The 19,134-nt window shown below is 36.6% G+C and overlaps 1 protein-coding gene across 1 annotated transcript; it reads right to left on the reverse strand.

Moving 5' to 3' along the window:
- Positions 1 to 10,127: 10,127 nt before the first annotated feature.
- lpxn (leupaxin) lies at positions 10,128 to 18,900 on the reverse strand. Its single transcript, XM_028443569.1, has 9 exons — positions 18,851 to 18,900; positions 17,658 to 17,713; positions 17,418 to 17,503; positions 15,894 to 15,978; positions 15,118 to 15,369; positions 14,842 to 15,015; positions 13,028 to 13,109; positions 12,792 to 12,940; positions 10,128 to 10,507 (listed from the first exon to the last, which is right to left on the reverse strand). The coding sequence occupies exons 1-9, from the start codon at positions 18,861 to 18,863 to the stop codon at positions 10,241 to 10,243; spliced, it is 1,164 nt and encodes a 387-aa protein (XP_028299370.1). The 5' UTR covers positions 18,864 to 18,900; the 3' UTR covers positions 10,128 to 10,240.
- Between the last annotated feature and the right edge of the window lie 234 nt (positions 18,901 to 19,134).

The following is a 19,134-nucleotide window of genomic DNA, read 5'->3' on the forward strand; positions in this document are numbered from 1 at the left end:
AACTTTTTTGACACAGCAGTTCTCGTATGGTATTTTTAGGATGGATCCTTGGCAATGTTTTATAAATGAGGCTCATAAGTAAGCTGGGATAGGATCTTGCATCATGTGAAAAGCTAGATAGATAAATAAAACTGCTCACACTTTATCCTTATGTCACTGTCCAATCCTTATGCAGCACATTTACTAATCCAATTCGTTATTTTTAAAGTCATTTGTATCAACTTGAGTGTTAAAAACCTGAATAACAGACATTAACTTCAGAAACACTCCTGACTGAAACTGTTGTATGTTCCGAAGGTAAATCTTGGTTGACTTGACATTTTGTAGCCACAGTAGAATTATGAAAACCACAAATTCAGCATTTTTGTCGAGTTGGCTTCCACATCTTCACATATTTTTACCTAATGAGAGAATAAATGGAGAGCAATTTTCAAACCGATCAAAAGCATTTTTGGGAGGTGAATAATAGTTAGAAACTACTTTTAACACAGAGAAGCACTGACAAAGTAGGTCAACCACATGGAAAACAGCACTTAATAATCATCACCCTCCTTATTTATTACTTTATGAAAAATATGTTTTTTATTGATGACTTCAGTTTGGCCTCTCTTCAAGTTTAGACGAAGCTCAGCCATACGAAGACTTTGTCAGATATAAGTGGCGAACTCAAACTGTCACTTATAATTTTGTTTTCTAATAAATGATCACTCTCTATATTGTTTTTCAATCCATTTTAGTCTGATCCTTTCCTCTCTCACTTAATTCCCCTTTTTGTTTTCCCAGAGAAGCTCTGCACGTTCAAAACACATTCACTTTTGTCTTTGCTTTTGCCTTTTTGATCCTCAGTTTGTTGTAACATCAAAAGCAATGCATAAAAGCCTCTCTGCAGTGCTGGAAACAGCATTTTTTTTTCTCTTTTGAAATATGGATCTCATTTTATGCTATTATCATATCACTGGACATGTCTACGTGTAACTTTTGTTTTGAAGACCATAGAATGAGAGAGTAAATGAGCCACAGAGTCAGTAATTTGAGCTGTAATCCCCCTGTAAGCCCTGATGGAGACGCAGCTGTTTAGTGGAAACATTTGTGCAGCCAGACATCATTCAGGGAAGGAAAGTGAAGAAGATGTTGATAAAAGTGACAGAATAATCCTCGAGTTCCTGTTTGCAGTGGCTTTATAAGTCGCTATAGCGACTGAAACGTGTGTGTTCGAAATGAGTGTATCGGTTGTCTATTTCCTAATTACAAATATAATAAATTAGAATAAATGTTATTGAAGTTTTCTTTTCTCATTAATCTTTTATTAAATGTCACAACAACCTAAGCTCAGTCCTCTTTTATAGATTATTTTAATTGCTTAACATTGAACTGTTTTAGAAAGGGGAAAAAAATGATGTGTATAACCCAACCCTCCTCTGAAGCTTTTCAGGCATGAAATATAATCCAATCATAATGTATCATTTTCATCATTTGTTCCATCCATCCATTTTCCAACCCGCTTCCTTCTCAGGGTGGTGGGGGTCTGCACGTGCCCATATCCAGCTTCCCTTTGGGTGTACACAGCAGGGCAGCACACACAAACCCATTCACCCATTCCTACGGACAATCTAGAGACTCCAAGCAACCTAACAGTAAGTCTTTTTACAGTACTATTTATAGGTATATTATATTAGTTATATTTTATTAGTTTTATTTTCCTTTATTAATATTTTTTCATGTTCAAAGTAAACTAGTACTAATTATCTAACTGACCTGAGCATATTCCCCTCCTTAATGTTGCACATTAGTGTCAAGCAACCTTTTCCCAGAGTAAACACTCTTTTCACAGTTAACAAGGTCTTGTTTTATCTCTATTTCCTAAAAAATAATCTATTATTCATTTTTAAGCTGACATCATCATTGCTTCTGTTTTGCTCTTTTCCCATCTGCCTTATTTTTAATTGTTTTAAATTTCTGCACATACCTGTCTGATCTCAAGACAAGAAAAACTGAAGTTCCAAGGTCAACACATCACACACCAGGAGAAAAAGTCCAGAGGCTTTTACTGCTTTTTTTTTTTTTTAGTTCTGAAGAGTCTGAATTAAAATGGCAGCTCACCATCGGAGGAGAGCAGGTCTGTAAAATACACCCTTCGAATGTGGCAGTTTGCATGAATCTGCACTTGCAGGGTCTTTTTGTAATTGGTGCCCTAAGCCCGCCTGGTGAAGTTCACCATTTTGAACTGAACCTGGTTCCAGCCATCATCCAGAACTCATTAGCATGGTGCAGATGAACGGCTGCAGTCGCGTCATGCTCTGATAGTTACTGGCTCAAAATCGCAGGCAAACGTTTTTATCATCCAACACCTTGAAAGAAATAAAACTTCTCCAGGTTCTTAATTATGACCAAGAATGGAAGCTTGATTCCAAGGGTAATTTTGGGGTTGGCTCACAATAGATTACACGCACACAATTACGACACAACACAATATATACAATAGTAGCATTATGTTACACTTCTTACACTAGCACAACCAAAATAGTTAAATGTCTGTCCCACCCTAACTCCCTCTTCCTTAATCCAGGTGTTTCAGTGTATGAATAACATCAGTAAAGTATGTTAATATAGCTCTTTGTTAACACATATATTGCCTTAATAAAAATAATTCAATAGAGCCTATTACAAGCACCTTGATATAAGTGTTACCAAAGTTTCAATGCGAACTTCAAACCTGGAACTGTTTCGGTAAAACTTCCTGTCCAAACCTTAGCCAATTTCATTATGAATTTTCAATTATGGAAAATTGTGGCAACGACAACTGCATTTTTAACAATTATCTCCAAAAACTAATATCAATACCCAGTCTTTGCTTGATATTCAAGGGACGTTCGTACAAGGAGGGTTTCATTTTCTCAAAGTGTAAGAATGGTTTCCCTCAACACAGGCTCACTTATGTGGTGCACGACTGTAAACCCACACATGGACACAATGAGGAGGACATCATTAAACTATGTATCTTCTTGACACTAAAGGCGAGCCCACAATGGAGCAAACTGACTTTAAGTTTGAGGTATGTTGTTATTCACATCCAGATCATATGCATTGTGCTGTCATTTTCCCCATCTTATTCACACATTTCTACATTCCTTATGGAAACCCAACTAACAGACTTTGCACCAGTTGAATAGAAGATGAGACCAATGCAGCAGGAGAGGTTTTCTTTAAAGCCTCCTCTAGCATATTCCTCACACTTTGCACTGGATCATTGAAAGTGACAATCTGGGGTTTGTTTTCCATGCTTAAACTGCATTTTTCTCTTGGATGCGTCCTTATTTGCAGGTGTATGAATGTGTAATTATGCTAAGCATATCCAAAATGGCTCAAATAAATCCTCAAATAGTATTTACAAGTTTGCTTATATACTTTGCAGGCGTTTGTGCTTTCTGGTGTGTGAGAGAACGTACGATAGCTCTAAGAACTATCTTCTATTTTCGAGTGTTCAGCCAAAAGCAACAAGAAGCTCTTGTTGGACAGAGGAGCCAGTCATGAATCAGGTGCGATACCTGCACCCAAAATCTGCTGACGCCAAAGCAAACACGACGACCCCAGAGGAGTCGAGCTCCTTCTCAGCTTCTCTCAAGTGTGGAAGTAATTATGGAGGTGTTGAAGTTTTCTTTTTGCTGGTGAAAATAGTCATTTATGCTCTCACACAGAAACATTTATTTTCATTCAGCAGTTTGCTCGCTGAACTTTGTGAATAAACACACTGTTTCTGTTTGTGTGCTGATGAGCCTCAAACAAATGATTTAAGACTCTTCTCATTCAATCTCATTCGTACAATTATCATTTTCAACACAGCAGTTGTTTTTTCCTGTCAGCTCATCATAGGTTAAATAAAGAATGATTTGATAAGAAAACATGTAATAGCAATTCATCTTTTCAATTGTACACCCAAGATGGCATCTGGCTTGTCTGTGTGTTGGCCCTGGAGCCCTGTCCAATATGTGACCTGATTTATATAACGAGACAAAACACATTAAAAACAAGCTTTCCTTTACACCTGCCCTAAAAAAGACAAAGCTTCAGTGAGGACAGTAGAACGACTATAGACTCAATTACTTCAAAACAAGAGCACTCACAGAGTGCAAACCTCCATCTTTGCCAGATGATAGCAGTTATCTGGGTCAAAAAACATGATCATGATTTTATGATCATTCACACTTTAAAGGCTTGGAAGAAATTCCCTGACGATGTATGGAGTGGCTATAGCTCTGTATCTCGTAAGGTAGCACACACTAGCTCAGACATTGGCAAGTCGTGGCCCAGGTGCCACATGTGGCCCTCAGAATAGATTTGTGCAGTCCCCCAGAGTAAATGCACACAATGACGCCAAAAATACACAAAATTACTCTTTATTAACAGAAAACCAGAGCATTCGTATGGGCACCCCCATTATTTCAAGTAATCACGATAAGATGTACAATCCAGATCCGATCGGAATGAGCCAACCCAACACAGCGGAGTCAAATTTCATAAAGATTGGTTAATTACAATTGCCAATAATTACACTTTTTTTTTTCGCCAAGTACGTTCACACACAAGGAATTTATTTCCGGTTGCTGCTGTGTCTCTTAACGAGAGAAAAAAAAAATAAGAAAACTTGAAAAGAAAAATAAATAACAAATGAGATGTCCATCATTCATTTATAGATGATTCCCTTACAAGAAATCGTTACAAGCTGAATCGTTAAATGTAAATATATATACACATAATTGGTTGAATTTTTTTGTCAAAATCCATTAAGTAGTTTTGACGTAATCCTGCTGACAGACAAACAAACAAACAAACGAACAAATACCGGTGAAAATATTACCTCCTTGATGGAGGGATAGTAAAATCCATAAAACAGTATAAAGACAATAAATTTCAGAAACAGCTATGGAGAGAGGAAAAAAAAAAAATGAAAGAAAAAGATATTTCTCAACATCAGACCCATCCATCTGTAGCAGTTTCATATGCTGATGCTAGTAATTCAATCTAGCCCATTAATGGGGTGGGAAAATAAAAGGTTTCTTCCTGGTTTGTGCTCCTCCCACTACCTGGCTTGTGCACTCCTGTTGATTCTCTGATCGGTAGGTGTGCGACGACTTATCTCATTCTCAATGTTTTTATTACTCAGCATTGGCCTACATGACAGACCCATAATGGTTCCCTGTTTTAGTTTCGCTCAACACTGACAAACGGTGGCGATCGTCATCCTCCTAAAATCTGAGCTTACACTGCTGCATATACTACGGCTAATATTCATACTAATGTTAGCTGTAGTGGTAACATGTCTGTAGGCAGGTCTGGAAAACATCAGCAGTGCAGGACGGAGGCTCCATTAGCGGGGAAAGACGGAAGACCACCAGCCCCTGGGACACGCTATAGAAGCTAGAAGTAAACTGTTACAGTTTTGAGATACTTTCGTATTCAGTACCTGAGATTGAATACAGAGAGACATAGTTGGAGGTTCTGCTTTGCTGAATCAATCAATACATTATGAAATAATATAATGAGTCAACAACAATATTAAGTGAATAGGAGAACAGGCACTCATCTAAAACACAGCTGTGGGCCTTAGGGTCGGCTCACTCCCTGGGCGTAGAAAAAAAACGTAGTTTTCTCAGCGTGTTTATTCTATGTTATCTATATTTCTCCTCCCTTGGCTGGCACATGGCTGGTAATATGTCTTCTTTTGTTATGATACGTATGACATGAGCTCATCAAAGATAAAGACATACACAAATTCTATAGATCAAAGCATAGATTTCAAAAGTTTATATCTAACTATTATTTTAATTAGATGTTTTCTATTACTAATGGTTATCATAGTTAATTAAAGATGAAATTTACTGCTGATACAAAGCAATACAAATTATGTTCCAGATTATTGATTGATTCATTATTTTTTTATCTTTTGGCAGTATATTGTGTCTGCTTTATTTGATTGATTAGGTACAGTATATGTATGAGTTGTTGAATGTGTATTAAGTTTAGTATATAAATAGAATTATTCTTATTTGTTAATTATTTAGAATTTGTCCATTTTGTTCAAACTGTCAATCTGAGTGTCCTATTATTTATATCTGATTTGTCTCTTTGCTTATGTACTTGCTTGTATTATTGGTATATTGTTATAGAACTATAAAACACTGTGAATATATATGGGATATTTTGTTTTCTCTTTGTTTTAAAGTAAGCTGTTGGTGTAAAATGTCTGTTTGAATTTATAATGATTAATTTATTAGCTTGTATTTTAACTGTGTCTCCTCTTCCTGCAGCTACTGGCATCCATTCATCTGTGGTGGTGTGTCCAGGGTGGTGACGTCCCTTCGTGTGCTGTGCAGTCCTGGTGCGGGTGGTTGAGCACTTCCCATCCCGTAGTTGTGATTTTGTCACTTTATTTTGATTTGATTTATTTGGACCCTCCTCCACCAGTTGTCATTTTTTTTTAAATAACTGGTTGTACTCGCTCTTAACACCACACATCCATCCATCCATCCATCCATTTACTGACTGACCTGCCTGATCCTTTTCAGTCACGTGTCAGAGTTGAGGATGAGGACCCAAGTGAAGCAGGCAGGCGTAGCGTAATAGGAGTCCATTTTAATAAGCAAAAACTCAAATCCAAAATGGCACAAGGAGTCACGAGGAAAACAGGGAGCAGGGCACAAAAAAACGCAGCAGCACACAAGGAGGGTAACATAGACAAGGAACCAGCAATCATTCATTCTGTGTCCAAACCCTCAGCTAAATAGTGAGGGAGGCTTGATTGGGAATGGGCGACACCTGGGTGTAAAACTTGAGTCAGCTAATCACTCACAACCCAACACACTGGCATCACTGGAACACAAAGATAACACATGAAACAACATAATAAGCACAATTTATTCTACAACCTCACATCTCACCCTCACTGCAAAACAGTCTATTCTTCCCCACCTTTTCTATTTCCTGCCTTGAGTCTCTCCTCCCTGCTCCCTTTCCCCTCCCCTTCCCCCTCCCCCTCCACTTTGGCGTAACACTGCTCTCCCTTTTTAGGAAAAAAAAAAAAAAAAAACACATGAAACTAGAACTGAACAGAACCAACAAAGACTTACAGAACAAAAAGAGGATCATAAGACTAAGTGTCTATCTCCAGCTGTCTTTGGGCGCTAGGCATGGGTACACTAGGAGCAGGGCGCAACATCTGACTATAAAGCTAAATTATTGAGTGTCACCCAGGGCCCGGGTAGGTGGAGGGTATAAATACATCATGTCTACAACCTAAGCGCTATGCACTTGGAGTCCTTAAGAAAGCAGTCCAACCTTAGGTTGCTCACCGTTCACTGCACAGGTTGTCCAATGTTTGTCAGGAAGTCATGTTTCTCATGTTTCTGTGAGCAAAAGTACTCAGATGAAGGTTTTTACTGGGTTTAGGCTCTACATGAAACCAATGAAACGATGTCATCCCTCGTGTGATATTTACAGAGGAGGTTTGTGTGACTTCTTCACTCCGTGACCTGTGCCCTGTTCACCCTTCCTCCCGTGACAACAGCATCCATTGTGTCCATCCATCCACTCCTCACTCCCACTGTGTTTCCCTCTTTGACTTTTAGCAAAGCTGTGTTTTACTGCTGTAAATGTCACTTGAGTTCCATCCCCTCTGCTTTCCACAGACTGCCCTTTCTTCTGCTCCCTCTTTATAGGACCTCTGCTCACATTTTGTGTTTTCTTAATTTCTCCATGTACCATAGACGTTTCACTACCTGACACTCAGGTAAAAAGATAGAGTGGGCAAACTTCGGCCCTCCACAGGAGCATCCATTTGTGTTGTTTGTTCATTCATTTTTGAAAATGTTCAGATTTTGTATGTTTTTCAAGGCATATAAAGTGGATAGTTTAGCATTCCACGAATATTAGGCAACTTCTACTTACAGCTTGATGCACTATATTATCAAAAACAGGAAAAACTAATATTTTAATGCAGATGAAATACTATTTTTTTTTTTTTTTTTTTATCAATATGCACCTTTAAAGTGTTGATGTTGATGTTTTATTAAAACACAAATGTTTGTAGGTATTCAAACTGAAACGCAGGAACAGGATAAAGTGATTTACACACATCTCTCTGCATTAAGGATTTTATTTCACTGCTTTGAAAATACTCTTTGATACTAAAATATGAATTCTTCAGGTTGTGTCAGAATAAATCTAAAATTGATTTTGCTGTTAATATGATTCAAATTTCATATCAGACACTAGTTTTGCTTTTTCCAACCAGACTTCTACATATGTGTGTAAAGCATATGTAGTGGGGCCTTTTTTTTTAGCTCAAGGCTTTCAGCTCAGTGTGGAACTGACTGAGTACAGAGCTCTCAGATCATTAAACATTTGATGATCTTGGTTTTTAATTTTGACCACTTCACACTTGTTCCATGATGTAAAGGTCTGCAGAGGCCATAGGAGGCCTGGCCTCGCCTGACAGTGATGACAGCATGATTAATGCCCATGTCCGTTCCCACTTACACGCTGGCTTCACACAGCACGCCTAAATGGTTGGTTTACTAAAGACTGAAGAAAGCAGCAAAAGGTTTCCAGTGGATGAAATATTTCCCAGTATAATAATGTGTGACATTTTATTAGTTTAACACTCTCATTTAGTCTCTGTGGTTTGAAATGTTTTAATTCATGGGCTTTATTTAATTTGCATCAGAGAGGGCTCTTATTGTTGAGGAATAGTTTAGGAACCAACCCAACAAAAGTTCAGTCAATTACCAACTTAGATATGAATTTTTGAGATTTTGCCAATAATGAGAAATAGGGATTTTTCATTTCTATAAACTGATCCGTATATTGATCCGGATCCCCTTCAAAATGAAAAGAAATTTTCCATGACCTAAAGGTTTATCTTTCATTAAAATTTGGTCAAAATCTGTTTTAGTACTTTTGACGTAATGCTTCTAACAGACAAACAAATGAATGAATATTTCCTTCGTTGTCAGACGTAATAAAGAACTTAGAGTTTTTTTTCTGATCGCTGTATTTCAATCAGCTGAAGAAAAAATATCTGACATTATATACATTTACATACTTTTGCTTGCTGTTATTGCAGAATCAAAATATATTTTTTTAACATAACAAGTGCATGATGAGAAAGCATGTTTACAAAAATTGAAAAAAAAAATGGAATATCATAGGGACCAATTTAATGACGTGTTTACTACAAAGGGGAGAATTCTGCTATTATGCTATAGGGCCTAATTATGCACTAATATAACTATTGTGAACAACAACAGAAACTATTTGAATTCTTATCAAATCCCATCCATTTAAAAAAAAGAATAAAGCATTTACTTTTCATATCAAACACTGAAATGAACTATCCTTTGAAACATTTACATATACAATTTGGCACTAAAATATCGCCTTCAGAATAAAAGCACACGGGATTTTTCTTTCTTCTGCTCTGCTAAATGCCTGCATTCAACTGAAAATGAATCCAAGATCTACTTTTGGGTTCCCAACTCGTGACTTCCTTCGCTCTAAAGAACTTACTGTATTCTGTAACGTCAAAACTATGGCAAAGAAGTGAACAAGCTCCTACTGAAACCACAGTGATACATAACCTTCTACAATAATCACTAACCTGCTATAAAGCATCCTTTGTGAAGAATAAAAGTCTGAGGACCAAGTGGTCAGTGAGAGTAATAGAAACCTCTGGTTGGCATGGCCGCCCTGTGCCAGTCACTGCCAATACAAGCTATCAGCCACATGGATACGTAGAACGCTCCATAAGAACCTCTTTACACTGCCAAGCCTAATGGCAAACTGAAAAATAAATTAATGGAAGCCATTCAGTTTTACATCATTTATGTTATGTGATCATGTTTCATGAAATCACATAAATATGTACAACTTGTGGAGGCCTTTTAAGTACACATGGGTAGAAGTTGTTTTCAGTTTTATCCCCCAAAATGTGTATTTTCCTTGTATTCTACAATCCTAGTAACATGATTGTGCTAACTTGTTATATGCTCACATCCAAGATATTTTTAAACATATTTGACGTGTAGTAATTCATATAAACAATGCCTTTAAATGTAAAGACAAGTAAAGATGCTGTTTCTCCTTTTCTATTTAAAAAAAAACCCCTGCATTGGATTATTCTCACCATAAATTGCACTTTTGCAGCATTTTAAATATTTGAAAGCTGTTGTTTCTATTTTCTTTAATTTCACACAAACAGCTTGTCAAAGCAAGCTGAACAGTATGGCTTCCCTCTCTGCTCACGGAACAGGCCCTGGCTGAGCTGCCGCAGACAGAAGGCACACACAAAGTGCTCGGGGTGAAACTTGCGATCGAGGGCAGAAATGCAGCGGCCGGTGATGGGTTCACTGCAGCCCGCGCACAGAGTGCCCTGCCTGGAGTGGAAGTGCAGTTGGCAGAGAGGTCGACCATCGAGCTCCATAAAACATCCACCAGTGAAGGGCTTCAGACAGTCCTGAGATCAGGGACACATGCAGGGGGGTGGGGTGAGAACAATGGTATGGAGGGAGGGAATAATGTTGTGTTAGTTTGAGTTATTGTGAGATAGATAGATAGATAGATAGATAGATAGATAGATAGATAGATAGATAGATAGATAGATAGATAGATAGATAGATAGATAGATAGATAGATAGAGTGGACCAGTGGTTCTCAAACTTTTTTTTGGCTCAAGTACCCCTTTTCTCTTATTTCTGAATCCAAGTACCCCCTTCGTGAGTGATAACACATATTTTAAAGAATATTTTGAAATATATTTTATTTTGTAAATAAGTGGAAAGAAACAGTTATTAGTGCAGTGGTTCTCAAACTTTTTTGGACCTCATTTTGATATCAATACATTTTTTTTCTAGAATTACTTTTTTATCATGTTTGAGCTCAGACATGTTTTTATTTATTTATTTATTTTTTTTACTGCATTTTAGTTTCATTCAATTTACATTTCACAAAGTGAAAGTATAGAAATATAGTTGTTTAAGATTGTGTGTTGTCTTAATTTGAATAATAATAATAATAATAACTAAAATGCAATTTTCATTTTTCAGGAATATCAGGTGACCCCATTTAAACTTCAGATGACCACCACATAGGGTCCTGACCCCAAGGTTGAAAAAAACAGATTTAGTGGCTCCTGAATAGACTTATTCCTATAGTTTTTATCATTTCAGTTCATCTCACGCCTGGGGTGGGACCAAGACTGACACTTGATTTGGTAATGTTCCACTCTCTTTCTCTCAAGTACCCCCTGTAGTGCCATTGCATACCCCTAGGGGTACACGTACCCCCATTTGAGAAACACTGCAGTAGATAGATTTCATATCATCTGGTGTAGAATCTTTGATTTTAAGAACACACACTCCTACTACAAATAGCTTCATTCTATTGAGTTTTTGTGCCACTGAACGACAACAGTGAGTCAACATGCAGAACTACAAGTTGTGCATCAAGTCTTTGATCAACATTATTCACATCATTCCAGTCCTAATAAAAAAACACTATTGCTGTGGGGAACATTGTGATGCAGAGCATTTCCCTGTAACTGACCAGAGAATCCAAAGGTCCTAGATTAAAAAACCTGCTCTCAATATATTATTTGAGGGTCCACTTTTCCTGCGCTATGAAGTGTTTGACCTGCAGCCCCTTGGAATTAGATTGAGGCCATCACAGGCAGGTAACGCTGACAATGATGGTAATTGCTGCTTCATATAAAACAATGTTTGGTCTCTCCATCAAATGTACGCGTTCAGATGTTATAACTAATAGGCTCAGCCTGTATTAATGAAAAACAGCAGAAGATTGAGGTTTATTTCTTTTTCTTTTAGTATTAAAAAAAAATCTGGTGGTGAACATGGTGGAAAAATACACAATAAAAACTAACAGTCACACAATCAACTTTTACAGTTTACAGGGGAAAAAGACATTAAATATATCTAATAAGAAAATCTAATAAGAAAAATAACTTTTTTGTGATTACATATTTATAAATAAACTAATACTATTGTATTGATGATTTTAGCATTTTACATATAGAGCTGAACTTACATGCCAAGTCTTAAACACTTGGTTTATGATTTAAGTAGTGACTGTTCATATATATAATCAAATATATAATTCATATATTTGTTTGTTTTGTTTTTTTTACTTTGTTTTTATTTGCAATATACAACATACAAATAACTTACAAGTGTAACAAAATAAAAAAACACAACACAAATAAACCAAAATCTATTATTTATAATATTGTAATCCTGATTATTTATCATATTTAGTAAAAACCTGTTTTTATGTTTAATTCATATGTTTTTGGATGCTACTGCTTGCTGTTTTAAGTGGCAGGAACTGACAGTGTATTCAACGTGTTTTGAGCTTAAATTTCTGTAACACTCGTCTGCCGGAATAACTACAGAGAGACAGAACATTCTCTATTCAGCGATTCTCAACCGGTGGGTAGGGACCCCGAAGTGGGTCGCCAACCTGAATTGGGTGCAGGATCGCGGACAGCTGGTCAAAAGTAAATAAATACTTGTCGTCTCTTATGTTGGACTCGTCTTTTATTTTGAAAGGAGCTTTTCTTTTGACAGGCATGCTGTGGGAAAATATATAGACATGTTTTTAAAAAAAAGATTATATACTGTATGTGTGTTTTCAACGGCTATTTTTGAAAATACAGAAGGCGTGTGGGTATCTTACTCAGTCAGTATGTGCGTGTGTGCGTACGTGCGTGTGTGTGTGTGTCTCACAGAGCAGACGAAGCACTCTGGATGCCAGGTGCCATTGGCTGCAGTCAGGTAGTTTTCTCTCACTGCTTCTCCACAACCAGAGCACTTTGGAGCAAAGAGATGGTAAAAATCCTTACAACAGTACGGCTTTCCGTCCTTCTCTAGGAAACCTAAACCAAGAGAGCATGAATTAGGAAAGCCGTGAGCAGTATAGTTGTGGGTTGATTACAGATAAAAGAATTAGATGAGGCTCTCACCATCTGGTCCAAACGGACTTCCACAGTGTGTGCAGAAGAAGTGATCCGGGTGCCAGGTTTGATCCATGGCGGTCAGGATGTGCTGGTAAACAAATGTAATCATGTTTGTACTTGGCCTGAATTGATTCGTCAATTAAACTGACTAATCGATGAAGAAAATGTTTTGATACAACCTGTAGGAGTCAATGAATCGTTTAATTAGTGTTTTTGTGTTTTAGTTTTTAAGATAAACTTACATTTGACTACTTTTCTCTACTCTTCCCCACCCCTTCCATTGTCCGACCCTGACTCCCTCCTCCCTGTTCCCTTCCCCATCACCTAAGTGTAACACTGCTCTCTCTTTTTATATCCTCCCTTTAATAAAGTTTTCCATACCCTTCCTTAGGGAGGGCTGGTGATGGTCACAATTATGCAATAAAATAAATTCATTTATTTAATTGCAATAATAAAACATGCATTGCTTCACAAAAAGTTTGTTGACTTTTCGACAGCATGTGCAGAAAAGGTGAAAAAGAAAAAGATAAACTTAATTTTTTATATATATTCTTTAATTGTTGAACCTTTTTTTTTACCTAACCTCACTGTGGTTGTGTTTATTTAGGCAATGTGGCTTATTTATTTCCATAATACCTCTCATAAGAAATAATTTTGTTACATTCGCCAATGGTTATTTGTTTTGTGCAAGAAAAAAGAGTTTCTAAAGATTTTTGTGTCACCTAAATCTGCTAGTTATAGAAAAAGTTGAAGCATAAAGAGTGTAAAAAATGTGTGATTTCTCCGATAATTCATTGATTAATCATTTAAAAAATGGATATAATAATCAATAAGAAACAGAATTGCTCACTGCAGTCCTGGTTTGTACAAAGTAATGTTTCTTGTCATTTTTTAGGAACAGGAACACAAGAACAAGGGCTGTAAACCACAAACATCTGTCATGGGAAAAAGTTCAGTAGTGTCTGAATAATGAGTTTGGTCTGCATTGTGTTATAAAGCCAGGATCCAAAACCTCAGTGTGGTTGTCTTTTATTTATTAAGATGACACGAGAAATGTCTCTGCATTTTGTTCTTACTATACTTTCAATGTCTCTTTGATTTGAATATTAAGAAAATAAAGGTTGTTGGGAAAAACAATGTAGTGCAGGGGTGTCAAACTCATTTTAGTTCAGGAACCAAATACGGAGCAGTTTGATCTCAAGAGGGCCAAAGATTTTATGAAGGAAAACAAGTAACTTCATCATTATTGTGCCCTAGTTTGCACATAATGCATGAAACACAAAATATGTAAGAGAGTGACCATATCCAAGCAATAAGTGATAGACCTTCATTTTAAATTTTCCTAGATTTTGTGACCAATTTCTATTTAATTATTTAAGGGAAATATTATGTCATAATTTGAGGGAAATTGAAAGATTTTGTAAAACTTTTAAGGATTTTTCAACTGTTTAACATTAAAAATGACTGCTACCATGTGATATACTGTAAACACTGGGAAAACTGAGCCGCTGCAAATATTGTTCAGTTTCATTTACATGATAATTAATGTTTTCGCTGTCACTTTTACTCTCTCTTGCAGGCCAAATTGGATGCTCCAAAGGGCTGGATTTGGTCCCCGGACCATGAGTTTATTGAATCAGAAAGCGATAGTGTAACTTCTCTACACGTGAAAGGGGATTTTATATATATATATATATGTATATCATTTACTGTAACTATACAACAAACATTACATTTGTATGATGATATTTATCACAGACAAGTCTTTTAACCAAAGGTTTGGGAAACCCTGCTTTAAATAACACACAGTATCTTCTCACCTCCATAATTGGCCCCATGCAATATGCACAGCGTGGAGAGAAGAGTTGATGGTAGTCTGTGTGACAGTATGGTCGTCCTTCTCTCTCAAAGAAGCCTGTGTTGCTCAGCTCCGTCTTACACACCACACACACAAAGTGTTCAGGGTGCCAAACTTCCCCCAGAGCTGTGATCATCTGGAGACCAACAACAACACTTCAGAGTCAAAGACCATCAGTTCAGCATCAGGATGCAGAATTCTGCTCCTCTTTATTCTCCTGCATGTGTTTCTACTGTACCTTTCCCACAATGCACTTGTTGCATGAAACACAGTGACCCTTGGCTGTGGTGCGCACACCTAGCTTCTCCAAATCAGAGGTCAGTCCTCCCAGCAGGCCATCGACAGTGTCTGATGGGTGTTTGTGGGAGGAAGAGGGAGCATCCATGGAGGAGCTGCTGTTGTCTTTGTTCTGCTGTGGGTTGACCTCTGACTTCCTTTTGACAGACTGCTTTTTAGTTGGCAATGGTGGGCTTGGTGGTGGTGCTGGATCCTACATGAAAAATGTCTTTAGAAAAGTCTTCAGAAAAGAGTGATTTATTTTTAAATTGATGGATTATATTCAAAGGATCATTACTGTGATAAACCAGTGTTAAAAGATGAGTCTTTGATAATAGTATAATGGCGCCCTCTAGCGTTACACACACACATTGATTATCACAAACCTTTCTATGGCCTACCCCAGTGTTTTTCAACCTCGGGGTCGGGACTCCATCTTGGGTGAATGGTAATTAAATGTCTAGTAATTGGTGTAAAAAAAAATTTTTGAAATTTTATTTTTACATTTTTTGAATTATTATCCTTTTTCAGATTAACACATGAATCAAAAATAATGATGAAATGCAGTTCAAAAATATCTGAGCTGGTGCATCTTGCTACTTTGTACACTACATCCTGGCTACACGCTATAAAAAAAAACATGATAAAAAAATAAAGAAATATCTCTGGGGTCGAGGGATATTTGTGATATCAAAATGGGATCATGACCCGAAAAAATGTTGGGAACCTCTGGCCTACCTCATGTCCCAGTGACAGCATATCCTGTAATATCAAATCCAGCTCCTGTGTGGGTGAATCTCTGCATGCTGCGGCCACAGGATCACTAAAAGCAACACAAGAACAAATCATCGTCAGCTTTAAGAAAGATGTCTCCATCATTGCTGACACAACATCTCATATAAAAAAAGAATATTCAAAAATACTTTTATAGCACAGTCACAGTCACAATAATTCTATTGCTATGTTAATATTTAATGCTAGGTTAATTCTATTGCTAGGTTAATGCTAATGCTAGGCTAATGCTAGGTTATTGCTAATGCTAGGCTAATGCTACCGCTAGGCTAATGCTACCGCTAGGCTAATGCTAGGTTAAAGCTAATGCTAGGTCAATGTTAATGCTAATGCTAACATAATTACATTTCTAGGTTAATGTGTAATGCTAGGTTAATGCTATTGCCAGGCTAATGTTAATGCTAGGCTAATGCTAATGCTAGGTTAATGCTAATGCTAGGCTAATGCTAAAATAATTCTAGTGCTATGTTAATGGTTAATGCTAGGTTAATGTTAATGCTAGGTTAGTGCTATTGCTAGGCTAATGCTAATGCCAGGTCAATGTTAATGCTAGGCTAATGCTAAGATAATTCTAGTCCTATGTTAATGTTTAATGCTAGGTTAATGCTATTGCTAGGCTTTTGCTAATACCAGGTTAATGCTAATGCTAGGTTAATGCTATTGCTAAGCTTATTATAATGCTATGTTAAAGCTAAAACTAGGTCAATATTAATCCTAAGCTAATGCTAATGCTAGGCTCTAGCTATTGCTATGCTAATGTTGATGCAAAGTTAATGCTAATGCTAGGTTAATGCTATTGCTAAGCTTATGATAATGCTATGTTAAAGCTAAAACTAGGTCAATATTAATCCTAAGCTAATGCTAATGCTAGGCTATAGCTATTGCTATGCTAATGTTGATGCAAGGTTAATGCAATTGCTTGGTTATTGCGATTGCTAGGCTAATGCTAATGCCAATGAGTACAACGCAGGCCAGCACCTGCATCCTCACATGCATTTTCTCCAGTAAATGCAAATATTCAAGTTATTATTATTATTATTATTATTATTATTATTATTATTATTATTATTATTCCACAACAGGATAGGTAAAATTCACTGTAGGGCTGTATATGACATTACATTATTATGTTTTTAAGTGTGCAGGATAGGGGGTACATGGTACCAGGTAAAATGTCTGAAGGGGTCCGTGACTGAGAAAAGTTTGGGAACCACTGTTCTAATGCTAATATCCAGGGATCATGCAGAGTTCAGCAGGATATGACACAACCTTGTGGTGCATGCATGACCTTATGTTAACATGACTGTAAATGTTGGATGAATTTATTGAGGGCCGTCAACAGCAATATATTTTTATTTTCATTTTTTAGGAGAGAAAATTTTTGAATAAACTCACATTTAATTGAATAAGTAACGTTTCTATTTATACTTGACAATTATGCAGATCCTCATTTTGGAGCTTTTGTCTCACCTGTAGACACTTGAGCCTACTGATGCCGACGTCGATGCTGATGCTCCTCCATTTTTGGTGAGATTATCATTAACTGCAGCTGGCACCTGATAGGACAACCAAAATAAGAATTTTGTGCGATTTTAATACAAACAAAAAGTATACAATAGGTTTTCAACTAAAAACCTTTTTTATTATGATTCATAATCATTTTAACTAAGAATGAATATACAGATGAGTTTTGCTTTTTTGGTTACTCACCTCAGCCTTGGCAGCATCACTGCTGGCATCCAGGGCCAACTCCTCTAATAGCAAATCTGCACAGCACAAATCTTTAAATGTACACTTTTCAAAATCAAGCACAGTCATTATTATACAGTATATGTAGTATTTCATGCATGAGAAAACTGATAGAAGAGAAGAAGTGTACATTTTGCACAGCAAATCAAAGATCTAAGTCGTTTCTTACAAGTTCACTTCTTCAGGAAGTTTCAATGTGACATATTTTAGAAGTGAAACTCAGTCAAAGGTTGCAACAAGCAGAAAGTCCCTGTAAGTGTAAGTGACAGGAAGTGTGAACCTAAAAAACACGTCCTTAGATTACAAACGTTTTAAGACGTCTTAAAAGTTCAAATTCAACCTTGTTTAAATAATGAATACCATATATGTTTCAAATTATGCACTTTTATCTTAAAGACAATAGATACTGGCAGCCATCAATCCAATTTTGTGCAGCCCCCAAAGTAAATGAGCAAAATCACTCCAAAAACACACAAAATGACAGAAAAATACAAAAAGAACAACAAAAATACACAAAATAACCATGAAAATACACAACATTTCTCCAAGAAGCATACCAATTTAAAAAAATTGCACAAAGGCACAACAAAAATACATGAAACATCTCAAAGAAAAAAGAAAAAAAAAAAAAAACACATGAAGACTACACGAATATACAAAAATGACGGCAAAATACACAAAACAATAACAAAAATACACAAAACAATAACAAAAATACACAAAATGACTCACAAAAGACAACTACAAATGTACACAAAAATAACAGGAAAATCATACAAAATGACTCACAAAATGCACCAAAAAAAAAAAACCCCATAAACTTTTAGTTATTCCTGTACTATTATAATGCTCAGATTGTTGGTCATTAGTGTAAACACTGGCATGAATGCTGATATCGTGGCACTCGGGTCAGACAATCTATTTTTGTGTTCCCCTGCTGCGATAAGAGTTGTCCATCTCTGGTCTAACACATGATCTCAAATCATGAGTAAATGGCAATAGCTACAAAAGACATGATGAAAACCAGTTTACATGATCTGTAGGTTTACTGTCACAGTTACTAAGCCACTAAACAGCACAATGTATTGATCAAGATGAGCTTAATCAAGGTAGTGTTCAGTTTGATGATGATCATATAAAACAAATCCTCTTACCAAGTTCGTCCATGTTGGAGTTTCTAGCGGTTGCTTTAAACAGCTGTTGAGTTGCTATGTAACCAACCTGATTGCACGTCTGTTGAGAAATCATCACTTCCTCTTTGTAAAGTTGAGTTTCCTTTGTCACTGTAACGCTGGTGAAGTATATATTCAAGTATACTTTAGTTTTAGTTTAATTCCAAGCACACAATGAAAAAGTGTACAGTATGTATAACATAATACAATAATCCACAGAAAACAGAAAAATTCACCGCTGCTCGAAAAGGAGTGGGATGAAGTTT

Source organism: Gouania willdenowi, chromosome 4 (genome assembly GCF_900634775.1).
Source record: "Gouania willdenowi chromosome 4, fGouWil2.1, whole genome shotgun sequence".
NCBI lineage: Eukaryota > Metazoa > Chordata > Actinopteri > Blenniiformes > Gobiesocidae > Gouania > Gouania willdenowi.

Coding starts and splice junctions, on each gene's coding strand:
- lpxn (XM_028443569.1), bottom strand. Junction 15,370..15,893: donor TGCTGTCACTGGGACATGAG/GTAGGCCAGAGG, acceptor TTTTTCATGTAG/GATCCAGCACCACCACCAAG. Junction 15,016..15,117: donor ACAAGTGCATTGTGGGAAAG/GTACAGTAGAAA, acceptor GTTGGTCTCCAG/ATGATCACAGCTCTGGGGGA.